Source organism: Podarcis erhardii (assembly GCF_964252035.2).
Source record: "Podarcis erhardii genome assembly, chromosome: 16".
NCBI classification, from domain to species: Eukaryota; Metazoa; Chordata; class Lepidosauria; order Squamata; family Lacertidae; genus Podarcis; species Podarcis erhardii.
Genome location: NC_138514.1, coordinates 28,678,570 through 28,700,320, shown reverse-complemented (window position 1 = coordinate 28,700,320; position 21,751 = coordinate 28,678,570). Strand labels below are relative to the sequence as shown.

General features: G+C 44.6%; 3 protein-coding genes and 1 long non-coding RNA gene across 4 annotated transcripts in view; 2 read left to right on the top strand and 2 right to left on the bottom strand.

Annotated features, from left to right (window-relative positions):
• Positions 1-2,918, top strand: part of ANKFY1 (ankyrin repeat and FYVE domain containing 1) — a 49,145-nt gene extending 46,227 nt beyond the window's left edge. The window contains exon 25 of the mRNA XM_081843459.1: positions 93-2,918. Coding sequence (XP_081699585.1) covers positions 93-225 — 133 coding nt within the window. The 3' untranslated portion in view covers positions 226-2,918. The remainder of the gene's footprint in view (positions 1-92) is intronic.
• Positions 2,919-5,737: 2,819 nt separating this feature from the next.
• On the bottom strand, positions 5,738-10,523 carry CYB5D2 (cytochrome b5 domain containing 2). Its single transcript, XM_081843635.1, has 4 exons — positions 10,237-10,523; positions 8,990-9,130; positions 7,157-7,343; positions 5,738-6,429 (listed from the first exon to the last, which is right to left on the bottom strand). The coding sequence occupies exons 1-4, from the start codon at positions 10,487-10,489 to the stop codon at positions 6,216-6,218; spliced, it is 795 nt and encodes a 264-aa protein (XP_081699761.1). The 5' UTR covers positions 10,490-10,523; the 3' UTR covers positions 5,738-6,215.
• A 64-nt stretch (positions 10,524-10,587) lies between these two features.
• Positions 10,588-11,976, top strand: LOC309331449. The gene is made up of 2 exons (XR_014151849.1): positions 10,588-10,875; positions 11,631-11,976. It is a non-coding gene; the product is annotated as an uncharacterized lncRNA (long non-coding RNA).
• Positions 11,977-13,147: 1,171 nt separating this feature from the next.
• On the bottom strand, positions 13,148-21,751 carry LOC309331410 (putative methyltransferase). The gene is made up of 6 exons (XM_081843632.1): positions 21,531-21,751; positions 19,840-20,000; positions 18,523-18,736; positions 16,890-16,990; positions 14,665-14,802; positions 13,148-13,321 (listed from the first exon to the last, which is right to left on the bottom strand). Exons 1-6 carry the CDS (start codon positions 21,639-21,641, stop codon positions 13,237-13,239), a joined length of 810 nt encoding a protein of 269 aa, XP_081699758.1. The 5' UTR covers positions 21,642-21,751; the 3' UTR covers positions 13,148-13,236.

The following is a 21,751-nucleotide window of genomic DNA, read 5'->3' as shown; positions in this document are numbered from 1 at the left end:
CTCGGAAACTGGGAAGCAAAGGAGAGAGGCTTCTTGTTAAACACAGCTAGGCAGAAAAGAGCACGGCTGAAATTTTCTTTCCTTTCTCGCAGCCGGCACTGCGGGCGCCTTCTCTGCCACAAGTGCTCAACCAAGGAGATCCCCATCATCAAATTCGACTTGAACAAGCCTGTCCGGGTCTGCAACATCTGCTTTGACGTCTTGACTCTGGGCGGAGTTTCCTAGTTCCCTTGCGCAAAGGAGAGTGACTCCCAGGCCACGCCCCTCCTTCCTCCTTGCAAACCGCCTATCGCAGGGATGTGGGTTGCAGGGTGCGGGGGGGGACGACCTATTTTGTCTTCCTGTTAACGGCCGAAACTGATTGACTTAAGGGACCACGCAAACACTATATTCCAGTATAAATGGGTTTTGTATGAATGTTAACGCTAGAAAACTGGATCGGGAACAACTTGGAACTCTTGCAAAGTTGGTGCGAGAACAAATGTGAACTGAGTGAGAGGCCCTCTCCTTACTCTGGCGCGGGGCAGAGAAAATGAAAATTTTGCATTTGTGGATCATGTAACATAGCAGGCCTGTGCAAATGGCTGCCAAGCTGTGAGCCGGGCTGCTTCGAAGCCCAATCACATTGTGGGGTGCGGGAGGGGTGGGTGTTTGAATATTGTGAGCACTTAACAAATTCCTGGGTAACTCCGTGTGATGACCAGCCCCTCTTGTTACCTTCCTGAAGAGAAGGTTCTGGTTCCCTCGTTGGCTTTTGTCCTAAAATGGGCAACTGTGCTATGCACAGTGAGTGTTCCCTCCCAGAAGAAGCTGCTGTCTTCAAAACAGGGTTTTGTCATTTAAATGCATTTGCTGAAGAATTCCTTTGTGTGGCCTTACGACAGAAGCTTTACACTTTCTCCTGCTTGAACAGGAGCTGCAACGGCAGCTCAAATGCTGTCAGAACATTGATATCTTCCCTTCCCAATCTGCTCTCTTCCATGTTAAAAATAAAGATTAAAAAATAGGCAGCAGCGGGAGGACAGACAGACAGAAAGAGAAAGCGAGCTTCATTACCAAATTAAAGGCTCCTGGAAGGGAGGAAAAGCTGCTGGCTGGCCCTTTCAGCACATATCGATAACTTTGCAAATAGTCATATGTTTACAGCAGTTTTCGCCAAGCTGGTGCCCGCCAGATGTTCTGGGCTCCCATCAGCCCCAGCCAACACGAGTCCAGATCATCCGAAGGACAGCAGCTGGGCAAAGGCTGGTTTACAGTGATGTTGGAAGGAAGGTCCAGCTGTTTGGACTAGTTCGGCGTTGGGGAACACAATGTAGGAGCTAGCACAGAGCATCTGGATTTGGCTAGTTGCTTTGATGGACGGGGTGGGACAAGGCAGGAGTGACGGTGGCACAGAGCCTGATGTGGTGGTGATGATCCAGTGGGAGCTGATTGCAAAGGAAGCCGTGTCCTAGCTGCACCTCTGCTGACCACCCGGAGTTCCCAGCTGTCGTGGTTTTTCCCCCGAGGCCTTCTCCGTTTAAGATGCTGTTAGTGACTTGGCCCTCTTGAGGAGTCTGCATCCAAGCTGCGCTCGCCGAGATCACTGCAGCTCCAATGCTAGGCCAATATCACCTGGCCTTAACTGGTTTTCTTTTTTTACACACACATACATTTTCTCCACGACGGCTAACTTTGTCCATTGGGTCCACTTCTTCCAAAGGAGCACAAGGGGGTCCCTGTGAAAGCAGACCCTGGCGCTGAAGAGGCTGTTTGGGTGCGACTCTGATACAGCAGGCAAGAAGCCGCCCCACGTGCTCAGACGTAAAGCTCTTTGCCTTCTTAGAAACACAACAAAGTCCTGGGAGGTGGACGTGGCAAAGTCTTCTGTCGCTGCTCCAGAACGAATGGGTTGGGATGTGTGTCTCTTAACCTTAGTAACCACTACTACTTTTTCATTCTGTGTACATATATATATATATATATATATAAGGGGGAGAGGGAAATATCATTTATAACGTCAGATCTCATTTTCTTTCTTCCCCTCTGCCCCCCCCTTCTAGAATACTAATGTGTCATCCCCTACTTACATATGTTCATGTGTAAAAAGACCTGAAAAACCACAGTGCTACTTTTTTATAGGATATAACAGCTTTATATGTTCAGTAAAATCCTGGGCTCTGTGCAGTAAAGGACAACTTGGGTGGGGGGAATCTATGAAGATTGATGCTAAAAACAATTCATTTCAAGTGGGGTTAGCCCTTCTGACCTCTGTCAGGGGAAGAACTGGAACTCCAACCCTCTTCAGTTATGTGTGGGTTTACTGTGTTTTCCACGCCATCACTTTGTGGGGAGAATTCCTGCTCGTCTCTGCTCTCCTCTTCCTGCCCCCAGCCCTCTGCTCCAAAATAATCTGTCTCAACACCTTCTTGACCTGCCTTTGTCTCTCTGCCCCTGAGGAATAAGGCATTTAGGAAGGGGTGCCCTTTTCACAAAAGGCTTGTTCCAGAGGAGCGCCGGGGAGGAAAAAAGAAGCAGTGGGGCAGTAGCATTTCACCTGGGAACGGTCTCTTGACACGTCAGATGGTCACTTCAAGGCCAGTTTAACACTGCACAGGTGCTGGCGATGGAGCTCGGTCACGCACCATGAATCCGATCCTCTCTTAAAAGTTCCCCTTTCTAGATTCACAGGCATTTCTCTGAACTGGCATGTGTGTGACTAACCCAAAAAAGCAGAGTAGCACCCCTTCTGGGTTGTTAGCATTTGAGCAAATGATTCACTGCAAAAGCTGCCTGTGCACACAGCCCCACAGAACCTGGAAATTGAGAATGGGGGTGTTTCCAGGATGGCAGTGCATTTTTGGGTTCTAGATGGACTTCGTCGGGTTGCACAAAACTAATCACTGTAAAGCACTTTTAATAAAAGTTTTTAAGCCTGAGTCTGCATGACTGGCCCGAAGATTGTGTTACCAGGTGAGAAATCCACCATAGCCTGTGAATTGGCTGGAAGAGGCTGCAGCAGGAATTATTTCTCCTAGCCTAAGCCTCCTTGTTTCAAACGCCCTTGCAGGGAGAGAAATGGATCTTCAGAGAGGATTCCAACGTCCACCAAATCTCATTCTGCTGTAGCTTGCACTATCATTTGATCAGTTGACTTGCTGTGAAATGGAACCCTAAAGCTTTTGCTGGGGCTTCTGAGTTTGAAATTCTGATCTGTATTTCCCAGTTCGACAAGTGAGGTGAACTTTTATTACCCGTTCTTGTGGAATGCTTACTGGCCGCGTGTTACGCCCTCTCTTGGGACTAAAAACACGATCCCTCTTAAACGTCTTGTTTTGTGTTCTGAAGATGGATTAACAAAAATGTGAGGATTGTATACAGCTGGGGCTGAGGAGCTCCAAATCGACTCCCAGCAGTGGGCTTCCTTTAGTCTATGCCAACCCCCCAGCCAAAGCAGGTTTTTGAAACTCGAGGGTATCTGCACGGTTTGGGGGGCTGGCACTCCAGAAACATTTCTAGTGTTCTGGTGATAGCTGCCTCTTTGTTAGACAACTTTCTGATTTTTCAGACCTACAAGGCTTTTTAGTTTCCCATCTCGAGAAGGCAAAATGCAGGATGCAGCTCAAGATGCAGGAAATCCAAACTCCTTCCAAAGCAATCCATAATGACCAAAGCAGACTTGGGTAGTGTGTGCATTGAGGATGCAGAAGGCAGAATGCCTGTTCTTAGCTCCGTGTACCCAACATCAGCCCACGGCTGTTTTCCCTGTCCTCCTTTCCCTTCCGTTCTGCATTTTAGGCAGAGGTGTTGAATGTGACTTGCACTGTGAACTCAGTAGAAGGAAAACCCTTCACTTTTGGTCAGTACCCTTCCAAGTTGTCTTTAAAAATTAAATTCTGCAACAGTAGAAGCCATTGCCCGGTGCCTGATCATGGGGAACTTGCCTTTTTGTAAAGTAACTCAATTAATGTCACTGAGAGATGACTGTGAGATGTCACCAACACAAGATGATATTCTGTCAAAGTCCCTTGGCTGCAGCTGCTGTGCTCCCTGGCTTTCTATTGGGGGTGGGGAGGTGGGGAAGAGGCCCAGTTTTGGGCAACAAGCCACCATTCCTCTTTCTTCTAAAAGGTCTCTGTGAACTCTGCTTTCATCCTGCAAAGATCATCCACTAGGCCAAACACATTCTCTGTCTTCCTGGGTTTTTTGCACAAGGAAAATGAGCAACAGCAGGAAGTTCACTGTGCTCCTGATAGCTGGTGGGCTGCATCCTTCCTACAGGCCTGATGTGAGTCTGGGTCAAACCAGGCTCATGGGGCCTTAGATGCTGCCTGTATTGTCATGTGTTGTCACATTCCAATGAAATGTGCTTGTTTGGCAAACCCAGCCGTGCTCAGTCATGAGGCTGGCCTCTTGACCCTTAACCAGCAGGGATCACCTGTGCAGGCCAACTCACACCTAATTTTCTTTTTTAGAAGGCAGAAAATCCAAGGGGCTGCTGCTCAGGATACCCACCCATCCAAAACATCACTTATCTAAAACCTATCTCACAAGTAGAGATTTGGTCTAACTTAACATTTTTGTTGTCTAGCAAGTTGCTTTATTTAGCAGGATATTAAGGACTAGTTTTCGTCTTGGAAAAGGGTAACAGAATGCAATAGTGTTGCCTGTGCAATGGGCATGCATTTTGAACTGAACATTGAGGAATCTTCTTTCCTCTGACCACCATACAAACAGCAGTTGAGGTTTTACGCCAGTCTGCTGAACTCACTTCAGAGAGCAGGCAAGGGAATGCTCCTTCATATACAAAAGAAAGTGCCCTAGCAAGGCAGGGAGGTTAATTTATTTTTCTTTCGTATATAGGTCAGCAGTCTTATCATACAAGCCCAAATCTGTCTGAAGTGGTACAGCACCCCTACCCACACCACAGGTTAGCTGACCACTGCAACTGCTGTCCTGAGAACTGAGAGCCCTCAACTCTAGAATGGACACTTCTGTAATCTCCTTGTCCCTCCTGGAAGCTGCCTGGAGTTACTGCAGTAAACCAACACCTTTTGCATGTGAAGATAATGGTTGAAGGTAACGGGCCTGGATGGGCTGGCTAAGAAAGTATCTGAGTCTTTGGGAAATCACTGGTTTTTATTATTACTTTGCAACGTTTCCTCAAGTCTTTGTAAAGCGATGTATTTTTTCAATATTTATATGCCTGTGTAATTTCTTGTAATAAAGAAACCTAATTGAATTTGATGGTGTGCATGTGTTCATTAGTTGCAGAAATGCCACCTGGTGGAAGGATTTAATAGTGCTGTAGGTTGCTTATTTTTGTGTGAGGTTAAAAAGTACATACCGTATTTTTTGCTCTATAAGACTCACTTTTTCCCTTCTAAAAAGTAAGGGGAAATGTGTGTGCGTCTTATGGAGCAAATGCAGGCTGCGCAGCTATCACAGAAGCCAGAACAGCAAGAGGGATTGCTGCTTTCACTGCGCAGCGATCCCTCTTGCTGTTCTGGCTTCTGAGATTCAGAATATTTTTTTTCTTGTTTTCCTCCACCCAAAACTAGGTGCGTCTTGTGGTCTGGTGCGTCTTATAGAGCGAAAAATACGGTAATTGATCTGCACTGCCCTCCAGCATGGCACCGGACAGCAAATGATCCTTGAGCTTCAGTTTCTAAACTATTGTTAACACAAACCAGTTTATTGTGATATACAAATTATGCTCCCCTGCAAGGAAAGAGTGAGCTTATCAAAAGCTCTATAATAATTTATAATAATAATAATTTATTATTTATACCCCGCCCATCTGGCTGAGTTTCCCCAGCCACTCTGGGCGGCTTCCAATCAAGTGTTAAAAACAATACAGCATTAAATATTTAAAAACTTCCCTAAACTATCTGCTTGATAGTGGTTCAAATCATTAGAGATGAGTAGTTAAATTTTGCTAAAGAGGTTGGGGTGGGGGAAAGAAGGGGGAAATCTCTGTGTGGGGTTAGAACTTGCACCATGACTTCATCGTCTCACCAAGCAGACACTGGTTTAGAGCTGCTTTCCTGCTCAACATTCAGCAGCAGTTTCAGCAGACACAGTAATAGCCACAGTTTCACCAAACCACAGATTACAAAGCCATTTCGGAGTACAATACTGAATTCTGCTTTGCTGATCATTTGCAAACGTCGTGCCCAACCACAAGTAAGGTATGCGTGTGAGTGTGTGAGAGAGAAAGAGGGGAGAGAGATGGTTCAGTCTTTTAAAGCACACCAGTCAGCCAGCGGGTGACACCCTTCATACTCCCGCAGGTTAGGGTTGTCCAGGTCACCTCTGTCACTCATCTGGGTGGACTGTGACTGCTCAGAAGGCAACCCCTCTGTATTCACGCAGACACACTGGCTGTGACTGGAGCCGGGCTCATACAGCTTCCTCGGGACTCCGTTCCAGTCTCTGTTAACTCCACCGCTGCAAATACACAGGAGCAGCAAATTACTTATTTATTTCTGCCTTTTCCCCAGAAGTGGGACTCAAGGCAGCTTGCCAAAATTCAAGCAAGCACAGATAAAATACACAGAAAGCTAAAAACATAATAGTTGAAGGGTAAATAAACTATAAAAAAATGAAGCCACATAGAAACAAAAATGGAAGCAATAACAGGTTATACTTGACTACAGATCTGCTACCATTTGGATACATTAAAGAAACTGTACTAAAAGAGGACAGGGAATTAATACTACATCTCTTGACTGCTGCCAGAGTTGTTATTTGTCAAAATTGGAGGGCAAATGACAACCTCCATTAAAGAATGGACAACTAAAATGTGGAACTTAGTATGCATGGTTAAAGCCTAGCTATATAGTCAAAACCAGAGAAAGATGGACATCTAGAAATGGAGAAATGGTTGTTTATAATGTAATGCAGCAATAAGATCCGGGATAATGTAAATCCATTTATGATACTTGGAACATTGTAATATTGATCTGTTATGCTTGATTTTGGTATGGAAATTCGTCTTGCTATGTTCAGTTCTAGATATCCCCTTTTGATTTGGCTGTTATATTTTGTTACGTTACGTGTATGTATGAATGTATGTATTGAAAAACAAAACATTTTCTAGGTCCCAGAACTACGTCTCTGGTGAGTCACCACAGACTCAGCCAGCCGCCATTTTGCCACCCTTCCCAAACCGTACCTCTGCTTTGAACACCAGACCCGACTTCCCCCGGTCGAGCTCCATTCCGAATTGCACGGCGGAAACCGCTTTTTTCTCTCGTTCTCCCGGGTCTGCATCCGCTTGCCTTCCTCGATGAGAGCTTGGGCCTGTGCTAGAGCCTCAGTGGGTGATCCATCCTCATCATAGAACCTCCCAGCCACTTTGCCTGTTCCAAGAACGGAAAGAACACACCATCATCTCACGCCCCTCCATAAAGCAGCTCCATCAAAGCAACTCACCAGCCTCTCCCCCAACTTATAGTCCTTCCCCTTGCCAGGGGTCATAACAGATCTTCCAAATCAAAAGATTCCTGCATTGCAGATACCCCTCATGGTCCCTTCCACCTCTACAATTCTATGATTATATGAAATCCAAGCTTAGAAGGTTCCACCATCTAGGCCACATCCACAACATGCATTTAAAATACTCTTATCCCATTTTAGCAGTCACAGCTTCCTCCCCCCACAATATAATTCTGGGAGCTGTAGTTTGTTAAATGTGCCAAGAGGCGTTAGGACACACACACACACACACACAACCATTTTTCCTCACAGAGCTACCATTTTTAGAGTCGTTTAACAGTCAATTCCTCTTCCCAGGAAACTGGGGACTGCAGTTTTGTATGGGGAGGAAGGGGTCTCTCCTAACAACTCTCAGAACCATAGTGCTTTAAACGTGTGGAGTGGCTATTTATTTATTAAATTTCTATACTGTCATTCATCCAAGGTACAAAGGGTGGTTTACAAGATAGAAACACAAAAATACACACCGTCGTAAACAAACAAAAACAATCAAAAAAACCCCACACAGTTTAAAAGGCCGTAGATTGTATAATTAGCTAAAGGCCTGGGAGAAGAGGCAACTTGAAGGCCCAAGGGGCATATCTGCTATCCTGAATACCCCACATTAAAGAGGGTTTCAGACCCCAACTGGTTGCCTGTAAGGGTACAGTCACAGCTCAATTAATTATCATTCATCATATTTATTATCGGCACAGTGATATTTATAATATTTAATATCAGTGTTGGTGGCACAGGGCCTGGCAAGACTTTTGGGAAGTAACTATAGGCACCTGGTACATCATCATCATCATCATCATCATCATCATCATCATCATCATCATCATGTAAGCAAGTTCCCCCTCCAGAAAATAAGTTATATGGAATATTAATGTGATCAATATGATTCCCACCCACCCTCCTATTCTATGCTATAATGCAGGCATATTCAAAGTCCGTTTTGGGGGCCTAATCCGGCCCACTGGTCGGTTTAATCTTGCCCCTGTGGCAGTTTATTTCCTGAGGTGAAATCCTAAAAAAACTCAACAACTTCAACCCTAAAAAAACTCAACAACTTTGGTCGGCCCTCACGGCCCTTCACTTCATCAAATCTGGCCCTCTTTAAAAAAAGTTTGGACACCACTGCAATGTATTTCTGTATTTTTCTCCCCAATTGGGTAACAGGTGACTAATAAGTTTAACAAGTAATAATAATAATACTTGAGAAACTGACACACAAGTTTCAGCCGAGCCTGGTCCAATGCAAAAATAATTCTTTTTGGGCTGTATTACATGATTCCATTATTTTTACAGACATGGAGGAATCTCCACTTGATGCATTTATTTGCCTGTGCATCTTATGAACAGGGAAGGAAAAATATTAAAAATAACGATAATGGTCTTAATCCACCTCACACACACACACTGCCGTTCACTCTGACACACATGTTGCTGCTACTGTTAGAATGGTGAGCGAGGATAGGACCCAAAATGGGGCTGGTGATTCCCTCAATGCTGCCAACTGATCACATACCAATAAGCACATAATTCTTGCTGTAGAAGGAGAGCCAGTTCTGGATGGCCAGCATTTGTAACGGCGATAGTCCCGAAATGTCATCCACCAGTCCTGCTGGGGTGAAATCGCCTGACGCAAAAGCTCTGGAGGCATCTTTTCCTGGCAAAAGAACATTGGAAATGTTTTAATCATCATTATTCTAACAGTGAAATGGTAAAAAAAGGAAATTATTACAGGACCAGCCCACAAGATGTGGCAGGAATTTGGAAGAGATGTCTCTGGAATGCCCTCCCTTGTGAGGTCCACCTGTCTCCATCATCATCATCATCATTATGTGTGTGTGTGTGTGGGGGGGAATTCCACCATTTGCACAATAACCTTCAAATGAAATACATTTTTTCATAAGTTGACTTCCCACCTTCGTCTCCACAGTGTTCTTATTCAATCTCTTTCTACTATCGTAAAAAAATTCTCTATTACAATTGTTTTATCTCCCCCCCTCCCGCTTTTATCTCAAATCCTGCCCATGATTTCATTTGACTGTAATATATATACATTTTTTAATAGTCCACAAAAGGCCTCCATTCTCTGTCTCCGTCATTATTAACTTTCAGGAGGTATCTGAAAATATGCCTGTTTGCCCAGGCATTTGATGACCAAAGAATACTGTTCTTGGTAAACCCATGATCATAGAGGGTGGAAGAATGGCTTTTACTGTAATTGGTTTTAACTGGTTTTGCTTTGCTTTTTTAAAAAATTGCAGGTCTGTTTGCCGCCCTGGGCTCCTTGGGGAGGAAGGGTGAGGGACATAAATCATAGAACTGTAGAGTTGGAAGGGACCCTGTGGATCATTGTCCAACCCCCTGCAATGCAGGAATATGCAGTTATCCATACAGGGATCAAACCTGTGATCTTGGCATTCTCAGCACCGCACTTTAACCAACTGAGCTATGCTGATGAGTAACAAAGTCCAGTCTAACTCCGCACACCTATTTGCATGTCCAGCACCCAACACACCTTCCAGTATGCAAAATAAGATGAATATGCTCAGGCATGGCCAAACCTGGCCCTCCAGCTGTTTTGGGACTACAACTCCCATCAACCCCAGCTAACAGGACCAGTGGTCAGGGATGATGGGAATTGTAGTCCCAAAAACATCTGGAGGGCTGAGTTTGGCCATGCCTGACTACGCTCAACATACCAACCTGTAAAAGATTTTGGGGTTTTTTTGGGGGGGTGTTATAAGAGGGGGCTTAAACAGGTACCTGAAAAGAAGCTGTAAGCGCCCCCTGGCCCATAATGCTCGCGTCCTCGTTGCACATCAAAGACCTGCCCCAGCACAGCCAGGTAAAGCCCAGCGCTCTCCTCCGCCCCAGTGTAGCGGCTCAGATCGTCGGCGCTCAGGACCAGCTCAGCATCACGCGCCGGCCACAGCCACGAGCGGGGATCGAACCCGCGACCCCAAAGCCAGGCGGCTGCCCAGCCCAGAGCCAAGGCAACGAGCGCCCCTCGCAGCATGAGGAAGGCGTGGATTGGACAGCTTCAAGGGGGAGGAGCTGAGGCTTGCCAGAGCCCAAGATGACGCGGGTGGAGCAACGGAGGGGATCACGTGGGCTCCCTGGAAGCTCAGTCATTGGCTGTTGCTTTCAGGGTTTATAGAAAAGCTTTTTTTTTTTTTTCATGACAACGCGACGCCGTGTCTTTTCGCCCATAGAGACAAAAATATTAGAGTAACACAAAAATCCAAAACGTCAGATCGTTCCTCCCTCCACTTCATTCTGAGGCTCAAAGACAGGTTGCCTCTAGAAAGCAATGGACAAATTCAAAATTTCAGCTGTAGCTGCGATTGGGCATCACCTCTTGCGAAAGAGGGGAAACGAAAAGCAGCTCTTTCCAATCTGAGTGTGCGTGTCTCTGTGTATGAAAAGTCGATTTTCCTGGGAGTTCAAACCTTTGAAAAGTGATGCGAAAAATGATATGCAGCCTCACAACTTTGAAAATCTTGGCAAATCTGAGCGGGCGTGACCGCGTTTGTGGTTTTCTCCTTGCCCTCGTGTTCTTCCAATCTTGGCTTAAGGAAGTTGGGAGAACTGCCCTTGAAATGTGGAAAATTTTTGTTTGGCAGAGTAGAAATTCATTGGAGGGCAGTTGGTTCCATCCCACCCCCAGGAAGCTGTGGAGCTCAGTTCCATCCACTGATTTGGGGTTTATATCTTATGTATGATATACAGATATGACTGAAACTGGAGGAGGAGCTATGATGGACTCTCCACCATAGTGAGAATGCATGGCCCTTATACAGTTCCTCACAGAAGAGGACTTCCCGATAACACTGGGAAGGGTTTTTTAACTGGCAATGCCACAAGTTTCCAGATTTCACAGAATTCCCCACCCTCATGACAGCTGCTTTTGCTGAACTGTCAAAGCCTTTTTTTCTGCAGTAGCTTGCTCTGGGAAATCAATGTTTCAACAAAGGAAAATATCCCTGAGGTGATTCTGAAATCCTTTGCTTGTTTACTGGGGTTCACCTGTGAGGGAAATGATTTTGCTGGTAATCCAAATGTGTCTGAATGTGCGCAAATATTCACAGCCTGTTGGGAGAAGTTGCGTGCTAGTTAATGGTTTGTTGCTGCTTACTGATCAGAAGTATTTCTTATAGGTTTCACAGAATCAGAACTGTGGAGTTGGAAGAGACCCCAAAAACAGACTAGAGACATCTAGTCAAAGCCTTCTGCCATGCAGGAATCGCAGCCGAAGAATTCCTGACCTCCATTAAAAAACCTCCAATGAAGAGGAGTCCACCACTTTCCAAGGTAGCCCATTCCACTGTCAAACAGCTTGTACCATCAGAAAGTTGTTCCTAATGTTTAGTCAGAATCTCCTTCCTTGTAAATTGAATCCATTGGTTCAGGACCTATCCTCTAGAGCACTAGAAAACAAGCTTGCTCCTTTGTCCCTGTGACAGCCCGTCCTATATTTGAATATAACTACTGTGTCACCTCTGAGTCTTCTTTTCTCCATGCTAAACATACTCAACTCCCTCAACCGTTCCTCGTAAGGTTTTATTATCTCTCCCTTCCTGCCCCTCTTTTTTTGTTGTTACACCAAAATCCTAGGCTGCCCTGAAGCTTTAGCCACTCAGTCTGAGGCAAAAACCTCCTTTAACGGGGCAGTCTAGGCTCCTGGGACTAGGGTGAACCCCCACCCCAATTTCCCAGTCCCCATTTGCACAGGTTAAAAGTTTGGGAGTGCATTTTAAAGAACTTGGCAATCATGAAGCATCCATCCATTATTTAAAATGTCTGACATTTTATTATTTTTTTATATTTTGCTTGAAGCCACCCAGAGTAGCTGCTGCTGCTGCTGCTTCTTCCTCTTCTTCTTCTTCTCATTATCATCTGGGGTACATTTATGTTTGACAGGTGAGCCAGAATGGCCCAAATCATAGCATTTTAGTGAGTGTGTACTTTCTGGAGAGTAAAAGAAACGTGGCTGGGTCATAGCTGTCAACTTTTCCCTTTTCTTGCAAGGAATCCTATTCGGAATAAGGGAATTTCCCTTAAAAAAAGGGAAAGTTGACAGCTATGGGGTGGGTATCTAGAAGGAAAAGATTACAGCTCAATTTACCATCTGTGCCTTTGGGTCTTCATTCCCTCCTCTCCCTTTTCCTGAAAAAAAACATTCTCTCTTCCTTTTTCTCCCCTCATTTTGCTTATATCTATTTGCCATTTCAAACTCATTCTTCTCCCTCCGCTTTGTCGCCTTGCCTGCATTCCTAATTTGAAATCCACATCTCTTGCCTTCAAATCATGCCTCTGGGCTGACCAGAAGTATCTGCTTTGTTCTTGTGGGAAATGGGATTCTGGGCTAAAGGGTCATTAGTTCCCATAGTAAGGGGTTTGTGGGTCCTCTGCTCAAGCTGCTGTTGGGCTCCCACTCCCATTAGCCCCAGCCAGCACTGCAGGGTTGATGGGAGTTGGAGGCCAAAAACATCTAGAGCAAATTCTTAGCTCAAGGTCACCCAGTGAACACCACAGATTTAAACCTGTGACTTGGCCAATCCCATTGTTATACATCCAATTTTCTCTTCCCTTAAAAGTAATAAATTTAACATTGCTGCTGCTGATTCTGGTCCACTGAGTGCATTTGACACCCTTTCCCCCACTCCTCTTGCGATTAAATGAGACATTTGTTTTTATTGGAAAATTTTCAAGAGTGCCCTGGCATTGTTTCCTCAGGAGGATCATTCGTTAACTAGATCCAAGTCACTTATAGCCCAGGACACAAACGTGCCGAGTGCAGAGCTCCAGCTTGGTCTCTCGAGATGAAACTCCCATCGTCTCCAGGATCCTGGAAAGGGAAGTTTAAAGAGGAAGCAGTCAGGGGTCAGCTGGAAGCACAATCCCAAAACACAAACAAACTTATTTATTTTTTAAAAATTAATTTTTTATTAAGTTTTGCACAAATATCACCAATCAAACAATTTCCCAAATAACATATTTTCATCTTTTGGACTTCCCTCAGCTTCTCTGACAATCATCCGTATTTAAATTTTTATCTACGCATTCCCCAAATTTAGTATCGCCTTTTAAAATACCTTTACAAACATATTTGCATTCTTGCAATATTCCTTATTTTTTCACAAAGCTTCTTTAAAACCCACTAGCGTTGTTTGCTTATCACATACACTCAAACAAACTTATTTTACCAGTTTGTAACCCGCTTCAGCACCTGAGGCCATCATGTACGATAAGAGAAAAAGGAGCTAAAATACAACTTCTAACAACAATAAAAACATTTCTACTGATGCACAGTTGTCTCCAAGCATAGCCACTCAGGTGCCTGTGTTATCAAATATATTCCTGCTCTGAATATATAAGCTGCATTTTTGTCTATCATTAGGGGTGCTGCATGGGATGCGGGTGGCGCTGTGGGTTAAACCAAAGAGCCTAGGGCTTGCCAATCAGAGGGTTGGTGGTTTGAATCCCCGTGACGGGGTGAGCTCCTGTTGCTCGGTCCCAGCTTCTGTCAACCTAGCAGTTCGAAAGCACGTCAAAGTGCAAGTAGATAAATAGGTACTGCTCCGGTGGGAAGGTAAACAGCGTTTCCGTGTGCTGCTCTGGTTCGCCAGAAGCGGCTTAGTCATGCTGGCAACATGACCCGGAAGCTGTACGCTGGCTCCCTCAGCCAGTAAAGCGTGATGAGCGCCGCAACCCCAGAGTCGGTCACAACCTAATGGTCAGGGGTCCCTTTACCTTTACCTTTAGGGATGCTGTAGTATCACGGAGGTAGTAACTTTGTGATTAGTTACTGATAAAAGGGTAAAAGCAGCCAAACTGCTTTAAAGTGGCTGCCACAAAATCATGTGGCAATGAGTTCCAAAAGTTCCCAAGACACCACAGGAAAAAAACATTTAGATATTATTTGCAAGGGCACGCATGGACAAAGTTTTCAAAATAAAGGTGCCCTTGGGGGGGGGTCAACCTCATCTGGATGACACAGCCTCTTTCTTATGCCGCTCAGATGCCTTAGCTATGATATAGAGATGGAATTAATATCTGAAATTTGGAAAGCTTTTTTTAAAAAAGACAGGTCCTTGGCCAAGAACAACCTGTAAGTTTCAATATGAATAAATATATACAAATAGAAAACAGTTAGGCATTACTTGGTTGAATACACCTTTCTTTCTTTACCTTTGTTCGGTGTTTTGGATGAGAGATTTTGCTGCCTCAGGCTGGGCTTTTAGAAAAATCTGGTATGGAGAGAATGACTGGATGTATCCCATCAGGTCAGCGACACTCATTGGCAGTTTATCAAGAATTTCTGTGATCCTGAAAGAAACAGACACATTAGAGAAGAGAGTGGCTGTGTAGGAAATTCTGTTGACCGCGTCCAGCATCCAGAACAACAGAATGATCCTACCCCTGCTGAATCCAACAGTTCTTAGAGTTTTAATTTCTATTTCCCCTTCTGTAGTTCAGGTGTAGAAGTAGTTTTAAACTATTTAGAATACACTTTGGCACAAAAACGGTATATAAATTATTCATGTCGTTAAGCATCATAACAATAGTAATCTATGGCATTTTTATATTTTCTCTACATTTCTAAGCTAAAAAACATTCCAGCTATGATACACACCACATTTCTGCTTTATCATTATTATTATTTTAATAATAATCACATTTTGTATATATTGAATTCAATTTTTTCAGATTAAGCCACTTAGGGGTTTTCGACTGAATAATAAACAAACAAGATGAATTTTAACAGGGAGAAATGTAAAGTATTGCACTTGGGCAAAAAAAATGAGAGGCACAAATACAAGATGGGTGACACCTGGCTTGAGAGCAGTACATGTGAAAAGGATCTAGGAGTCTTGGTTGACCATAAACTTGACATGAGCCAACAGTGTGACGCGGCCGCTAAAAAAGCCAATGCAATTCTGGGCTGCATCAATAGGAGTATAGCATCTAGATCAAGGGAAGTAATAGTGCCACTGTATTCTGCTCTGGTCAGACCTCACCTGGAGTACTGTGTCCAGTTCTGGGCACCACAGTTCAAGAAGGACACTGACAAACTGGAACGTGTCCAGAGGAGGGCAACCAAAATGGTCAAAGGCCTGGAAATGATGCCTTATGAGGAACGGCTAAGGGAGCTGGGCATGTTTAGCCTGGAGAAGAGGAGGTTAAGGGGTGATATGATAGCCATGTTCAAATATATAAAAGGATGTCACATAGAGGAGGGAGAAAGGTTGTTTTCTGCTGCTCCAGAGAAGCGGACACGGAGCAATGGTTCCAAACTACAAGAAAAAAGATTCCACCTAAACATTAGGAAGAACTTCCTGACAGTAAGAGCTGTTTGACAGTGGAATTTGCTGCCAAGGAGTGTGGTGGAGTCTCCTTCTTTGGAGGTCTTTAAGCAGAGGCTTGACAACCATATGTCAGGAGTGCTCTGATGGTGTTTCCTGCTTGGCAGGGGGTTGGACTCGATGGCCCTTGTGGTCTCTTCCAACTCTGTGATTCTATGATTCTATGTTTCTAAGTAGTCTATATCTGTATCTATATCAAGATAGAGATAGTGCTTTTTTCTAAAAAAAAAAATTTAGGGGTACTCTCATTTTGACTCAAGAAAACCACCATTTTATAGTTCGAATCAGGAAAAATAAATACAGCAAATGGACAAAAGTACAAAGATTTACAAAAAAGTTTAGGGGTATGCATAACCCTGTGTTCCCCCAGAAAAAAGCACTGGATCTATCATCTATCTATCTACACACATATGTTTAAAATAATAGTAAGATAAGAAATGGGAAGCCACCCAGAGAACTTGCATTATTGGCCAACATCTAGATAGGATAAATAAATATATCAGCATCGAGAAACCTCTGGTCCACCAGGCCTCTCCCATCATAGCAGCCTACAACACATGGTCTGTGTTGGAGGTGATGTACGTGTGTGTATAGATGTATGTTTGCATATGAGAAGGGGTGTAATGTAGGTGCAAAGGGGGAGGAGTAGGGGTGTGGGTGTGCTTTGGGTCACCCAGATTTGGCACTAAGCCCCACAACCGCTTCCCCCTCAAAGAACTCAGCCCATGGGGAAAATGACACTTGTCCCACCCTTGAATTAAAGAAATCAAGCTGTCAGTTTTTCTCTCCGCTAAAAATCTGCAAACATGCTCCAGCCTTTCTTCCATCCATCTCTTGATCATTTCAGGTGCCCCCTTCTGCAGTAAAGTTCTCAGCAGCTGGACTCAGGTCGGCTGAGGTCGCAAGCAGCAGTCCTATAGATCCATTTACCTGGGAGGAATCCCCGCTGAATTGCAACTGGACTTACTCCTGCGTAAACATGCACAGGATTGCTGTTTCACAACAGCAAATAGCTGGATTATTTCAGACAATCTGGTACAGTCCACTCACCTCTCCTTGTCCTGAAGCGGCAGGGAATCAAAGATTGCTTTGTAGTCGTCCGTAACAAATTTGATCTTTTCATTTGAATATGGGAAAATCTGGCCTTGAACCTGTGAAGCCAAAAAGGAAAACTGAAAGGTCCTGGGACAATTGCACACTAGGTATCGGCTAGTGAGCAACAACTCTTTCTTCTCTCTCCTTTAATGTGGCATCTCCCCAGGTGTAGATAACTTTCACCCTAAACTTCTGCTGCTTTTTTTTTAAGAGGCATAGCTTTGATTGTATTTTTTTCATATTGAAATTGTCATTTTTATTTTATTAGTATGGCACAATATGGAGATTCCATTCCTATCATTGTTACAGTCTTCTCCAGCTGGGCTCTTTAATAACACAAAGAGCCCCCCTAAAGCTGAGCAATGGTCCATCAAGCTACCCCACAATGTCCAATGAGATGCTTCTGGGAAGTCCACAAGGAGGGCTTGAAGGGAATAGTTCCTGCCCCATTGATGCTGGTATTTGGTGGCATAAGTTTACCTTCTAAGACCAACAGCCCTAATCTTAATTGACATATCCTCCTCCATGAAGTCGTTCTGTTTCATTACACATTCGGCCCCTACTTTTGTCTGCCCCGAATCAACTTTCTATCCATTTTAATGCATAATTCCAAATTTTAGTATTCCAAGAAGCGGGGGGGGGGGGGACTCTCTCCTCTCCCCTCTCTCCATCTCTTTCCCCACACTTTTAAGACCTCTACCACTTGGGTGTTCCTCCACCAAAGTCCCCAAACACCTTTGCTCACTAAAGTGTGGAACAGTCCTAGTGATTCAGCCAGCCAGCCATGCTCTCTGCATTATGCAGTGGTACCTTGGGTTACATACACTTCAGGTTACATACACTTCAGGTTACATACTATCCACTAACCCAGAAATATTACCTCCGGTTAAGAACTTTGCTTCAGGATAAGAACAGAAATCGTGCAGCGACGGCGCAGCGGCAGCAGGAGGCCCCATTAGCTAAAGTGGTGCTTCAGGTTAAGAACAGTTTCAGGTTAAGAATGGACCTCCAGAACGAATTAAGTTCTTAACCCGAGGTACCACTGTACTCCATTTCAATGCCCCTCCCACCCAGTTCCCCACCCAGCTCTTTATAAGTTCCCTCCCTCCTCACTTAGTCCCCCCCCCCCACAATTTTTAAAATACTTCTGCAAAACTTGAGGTTTTCTACAAGCTTGCTGATAACCTCCCTCTTGTATGTGGGTGATGCTGTTCCAGCTACATAAACATTGGCTGGAAATAGAATAATAAATAAATAAATAAATAAATAAATAAATAAATAAATAAATAAAAAATAATTTATTTATATCCCACCCTCCCCAGCCGAAGCCAGGCTCAGAGTGGCTAACAACAGTAAAAGTAACACAGTTTACATAAAATCACAGTCAATTAATTGAAATACATTCTAAAATCAATTCATCGTAAAATCAATTCAGAGTCAAATTAATGGCAACCATTGGGCTAGAGTTCTATGAGGCATGATCATGTCCGGAGCGCAGACCTCAACAGACTTTTTCTCAAGCCCTGCTCAGCCTTCCATCCCTCCCACAACGATGATTCCTTTAGGAAGACTGTGCCATTGGTCTCACCTCCCGGAAGATTTCTGTGAGCTTTTCCGAACAGTCCTTGTAGTGCAACCGCATGTCGAGGGTATTGGTACTCAAGGCCACACAGCCGGACGGCTTGAGAAGGCGGTCCACTTCCTTCATGAAGCGGGGAATGTCAAACCAGTGGGCAGCAGTGAAGGCCGTGAGGAGATCCACAGAGCGGTCCTCAAAGGGGAGCTTTTCCGCAGGGCACACGCTGGGCAGGGAAAGGCCAAAATGGCTGTTAACTGCTAATTCTCGCTCGCTCAGGTCATCAAAATGGCTGTGGGGGTTTGCGGCGTCTGCCTCCTAAACCACCTCATCATGAATCCACAGCAAAAGCTCCGCTCTCTATGGCGGCTGCTCTGCTAGACATAAGAAGCCACAAATGTTGGCTGGTCTTGGCAACCAGGCCAAATTTGTGCTCGCCACCAGGGTTCGAAATTAGCCAGGCATATATTGCACCTGGCTACTGGCCATTTGCGACCAAGTTTCGATGCCTGGGCACCAGGATGATATCTGACATCTCCCCCCTCTGGCGGTGCATGCCTGGGGATCCTTGGACCTTGATTGTTTTCACACACTAATATCCTGCCCTATGGAATTCTATCCGTCATATTCTATCTGCACAATCAGAATGAATTTCAGGAGCTGAAATGCTTTCCCTGTGCAGCCTGAGCAGGAGCAGTGAACAACATTATAGTTTATTGTTGTTGCTTGTCTTCACTTACCCCACCCCTCCGCCCTGGTCATAGTTGTGAAGAATATTCTTACGGTTAGGGAAGTTTTTAATGTTTGATTCTATTTTTAATATTCTGTTGGGAGCCGCCCAGAGTGGCTGAGGAAACCCAGCCAGATGGGCAGGGTCTAAATAAATAAGTAAATAAATAAAAATAATAATTATACGTTATGCACGGTCCATGTCACTGTTAAGAAAAAGAGGCTGGAATATACATAGGCATTTCAGAGTATTCTAGCACTGCTGCTTCCCTTAACAAAAGCTTAAAACGACATGAGGTAACAGAAGCATATATTCTGAGCCACAGACAACAATAGAGCCACTTGATTCTCATATCTAGAGTCCAGAGTCCACTTCTGGGTGCTTTAAAGAGGAGGACTCACACAGTAAGGTGTGACCTTCCAATAAATATTTAAAATTGCTGATAAAAACAGTGAAAAGCAATTAAAAACATTGCATGCTGCACAGACCCAGAAATTGCTTTTCACTATTTTTTTCAGCAATTTTAAATATTTCTTGCAAACTGCTTGGTCTAAACATCTTGTTAAATACACATGTGTGCCAAGTCTACCCTTACTTACAGGTAGGAGACATTTGGCGGGTGGGCAGTTCGCTTGGCCTCCTCGATCTGAGCTTCGCTTACGTCTGTCCCGACCACCTTCTCAAAACGCTTCGCCAGCAGGTGACTGCTCTGGCCTGTGCCACATCCCACATCCACGGCCAGATGAAAGGAGGTCATCTTCTGAGGGAAAACAGCAGCACATATTGAGAAGCATAGCATCAGTTCACTTACAAGGCCACATCTTTCTCTATTCCAGATACCAGTTCTCACTCCCTAACAAATAGGCCGTAAACCAGCCATCACCTGGTACACACACCCTTCTCTGCCATTGGCCGGGCTACTGTGATGTCACAGAACATTCAAGGGCATTCCAATTGTCCTGGGGAAAGTCCCCTGCCCCTAGCAGCTCAGAATAGGTAAAGGATGGGGTTGTAAACCTCTTCGGTGAAAGAAAATGACAGGAGCCAGTGAAGATTACGCAGTAGGAGGCAATGTGGGATAAGATTCAAACCCAGCTTTTCCTCTTGCAGTCAAACAAGAAGAGTAGCATCTTAGTTAGCAAATCTCCAGAAGTATTTTCACAATACCAGCAAGCTTAATCTTTGCCTGAAAAAACAGGTGGAACACTTTGGCCTCTTTCATCTTGCCAAATGCTTTTATTCACTATTTTTCTTTTCCAGTGACTAATATGCCTCACCCCTTTTAAACTTTGCAATGGGAATCTATCAGTCTTTTACCCACCACAGTGTCTTCTTACTTTCAAGAAAGCATGCAACCTTACAAAGGGAGGAAATTATTTGGAGCTTGGCTTTTTACTGTTTACTTAATGCTAAGAGCTTGGAAGCTCCGCCTAAGATAAGAAAAATAATATTTTGTTCTGGAATTAGAAACTTCTGCCCTTGCTCAGGATCGAGGAGAGGCTTTTTTCATACATAGAATTGTAAGATTGGAAGGGACCGCAAACGGTCATCTAGTCCAACCCACTGCAATGCAGGAATCACAGCTCATTTTTTTAAAAAAAAACTTTTCAAAAATGGTTTTAATAATATGAACCAAGAGAGCAAGAGACACTCTTTGAAAGGGTGTTTTGATATTTCATGTCTTACTGTATTTAAATTTATTGGAAGCCACCCAGAGTGGCTGGGGTAATCTAGTCATATGGGCAGAATATAAACTTATTATTATTATTAGTTCCTTCCCTCCTGAAGACAACTCATATACAGCTTTTATCTGTTAACAGCTGCAAGGCATGGACTCTTCGATTTTCAAGGATGTGTTTTGAGAGGAGGATCCTTAGTGTTTTCAGTTTCACAAAAGGTACCCAATACCAGCAGTCTTTCCCAGCCCTACCTGGCGACTGAAGCTGGGACCTTCTACACCAGGCTTCCTCAACCTCAGCCCTCCAGATGTTTTTGGCCTACAACTCCCATGATCCCTAGCTAGCAGGACCAGTGGCCAGGGATGCTGGGAATTGTAGTCTCAAAACATCTGGAGGGCCGAGGTTGAGGAAGCCTGTTCTACATGCTAAGCAAGTACCCTCCCACTTAGCCAACCATCCTTCCTCGTGGCCCATCGAGCTCTCCTGCCAACACTGACCGGCAGCAGCTCTGCAGCCTCTCGGGCAGGAGGTGCTGCTTGATTGAGTGATTGATTGATTGATTGATGGACTGCATGCCTGCTCTCTCCCGACGCCCCCCCCCCTTTTTTTACCTTTTTTTCCAGGTAGGAGAGGATCACACCTTGGAGGTTCTCCGGGGGTGGGAACCTGTATTTCTGGTAGACAGCAGCGTGATCTTTGGCCGCAAACAAATGAGCGGCCATCTCTCCCGGAGAGAAGCAGATTCCTCGTCCGCTCTCTCCTTTTATTAATCCGCGAAGGGTGAGCTTCCCTCTTGCAAACTTTGGAACAGAAATCAGGGGGGAAAGCTGCT

Coding starts and splice junctions, on each gene's coding strand:
- CYB5D2 (XM_081843635.1), bottom strand. CDS start 10,489: ATGCTGCGAGGGGCGCTCGTTGCCTTGGCTCTGGGCTGGGCAGCCGCC. Junction 9,131..10,236: donor CGCTTACAGCTTCTTTTCAG/GTACCTGTTTAA, acceptor TTCTTTTGCCAG/GAAAAGATGCCTCCAGAGCT. Junction 6,430..7,156: donor GTCTGGTGTTCAAAGCAGAG/GTACGGTTTGGG, acceptor GTGTATTTGCAG/CGGTGGAGTTAACAGAGACT.
- LOC309331410 (XM_081843632.1), bottom strand. CDS start 21,641: ATGGCCGCTCATTTGTTTGCGGCCAAAGATCACGCTGCTGTCTACCAG. Junction 20,001..21,530: donor TCTCCTACCTGGAAAAAAAG/GTAAAAAAAGGG, acceptor GTTTTCCCTCAG/AAGATGACCTCCTTTCATCT. Junction 13,322..14,664: donor ATCCAAAACACCGAACAAAG/GTAAAGAAAGAA, acceptor TTCCCTTTCCAG/GATCCTGGAGACGATGGGAG.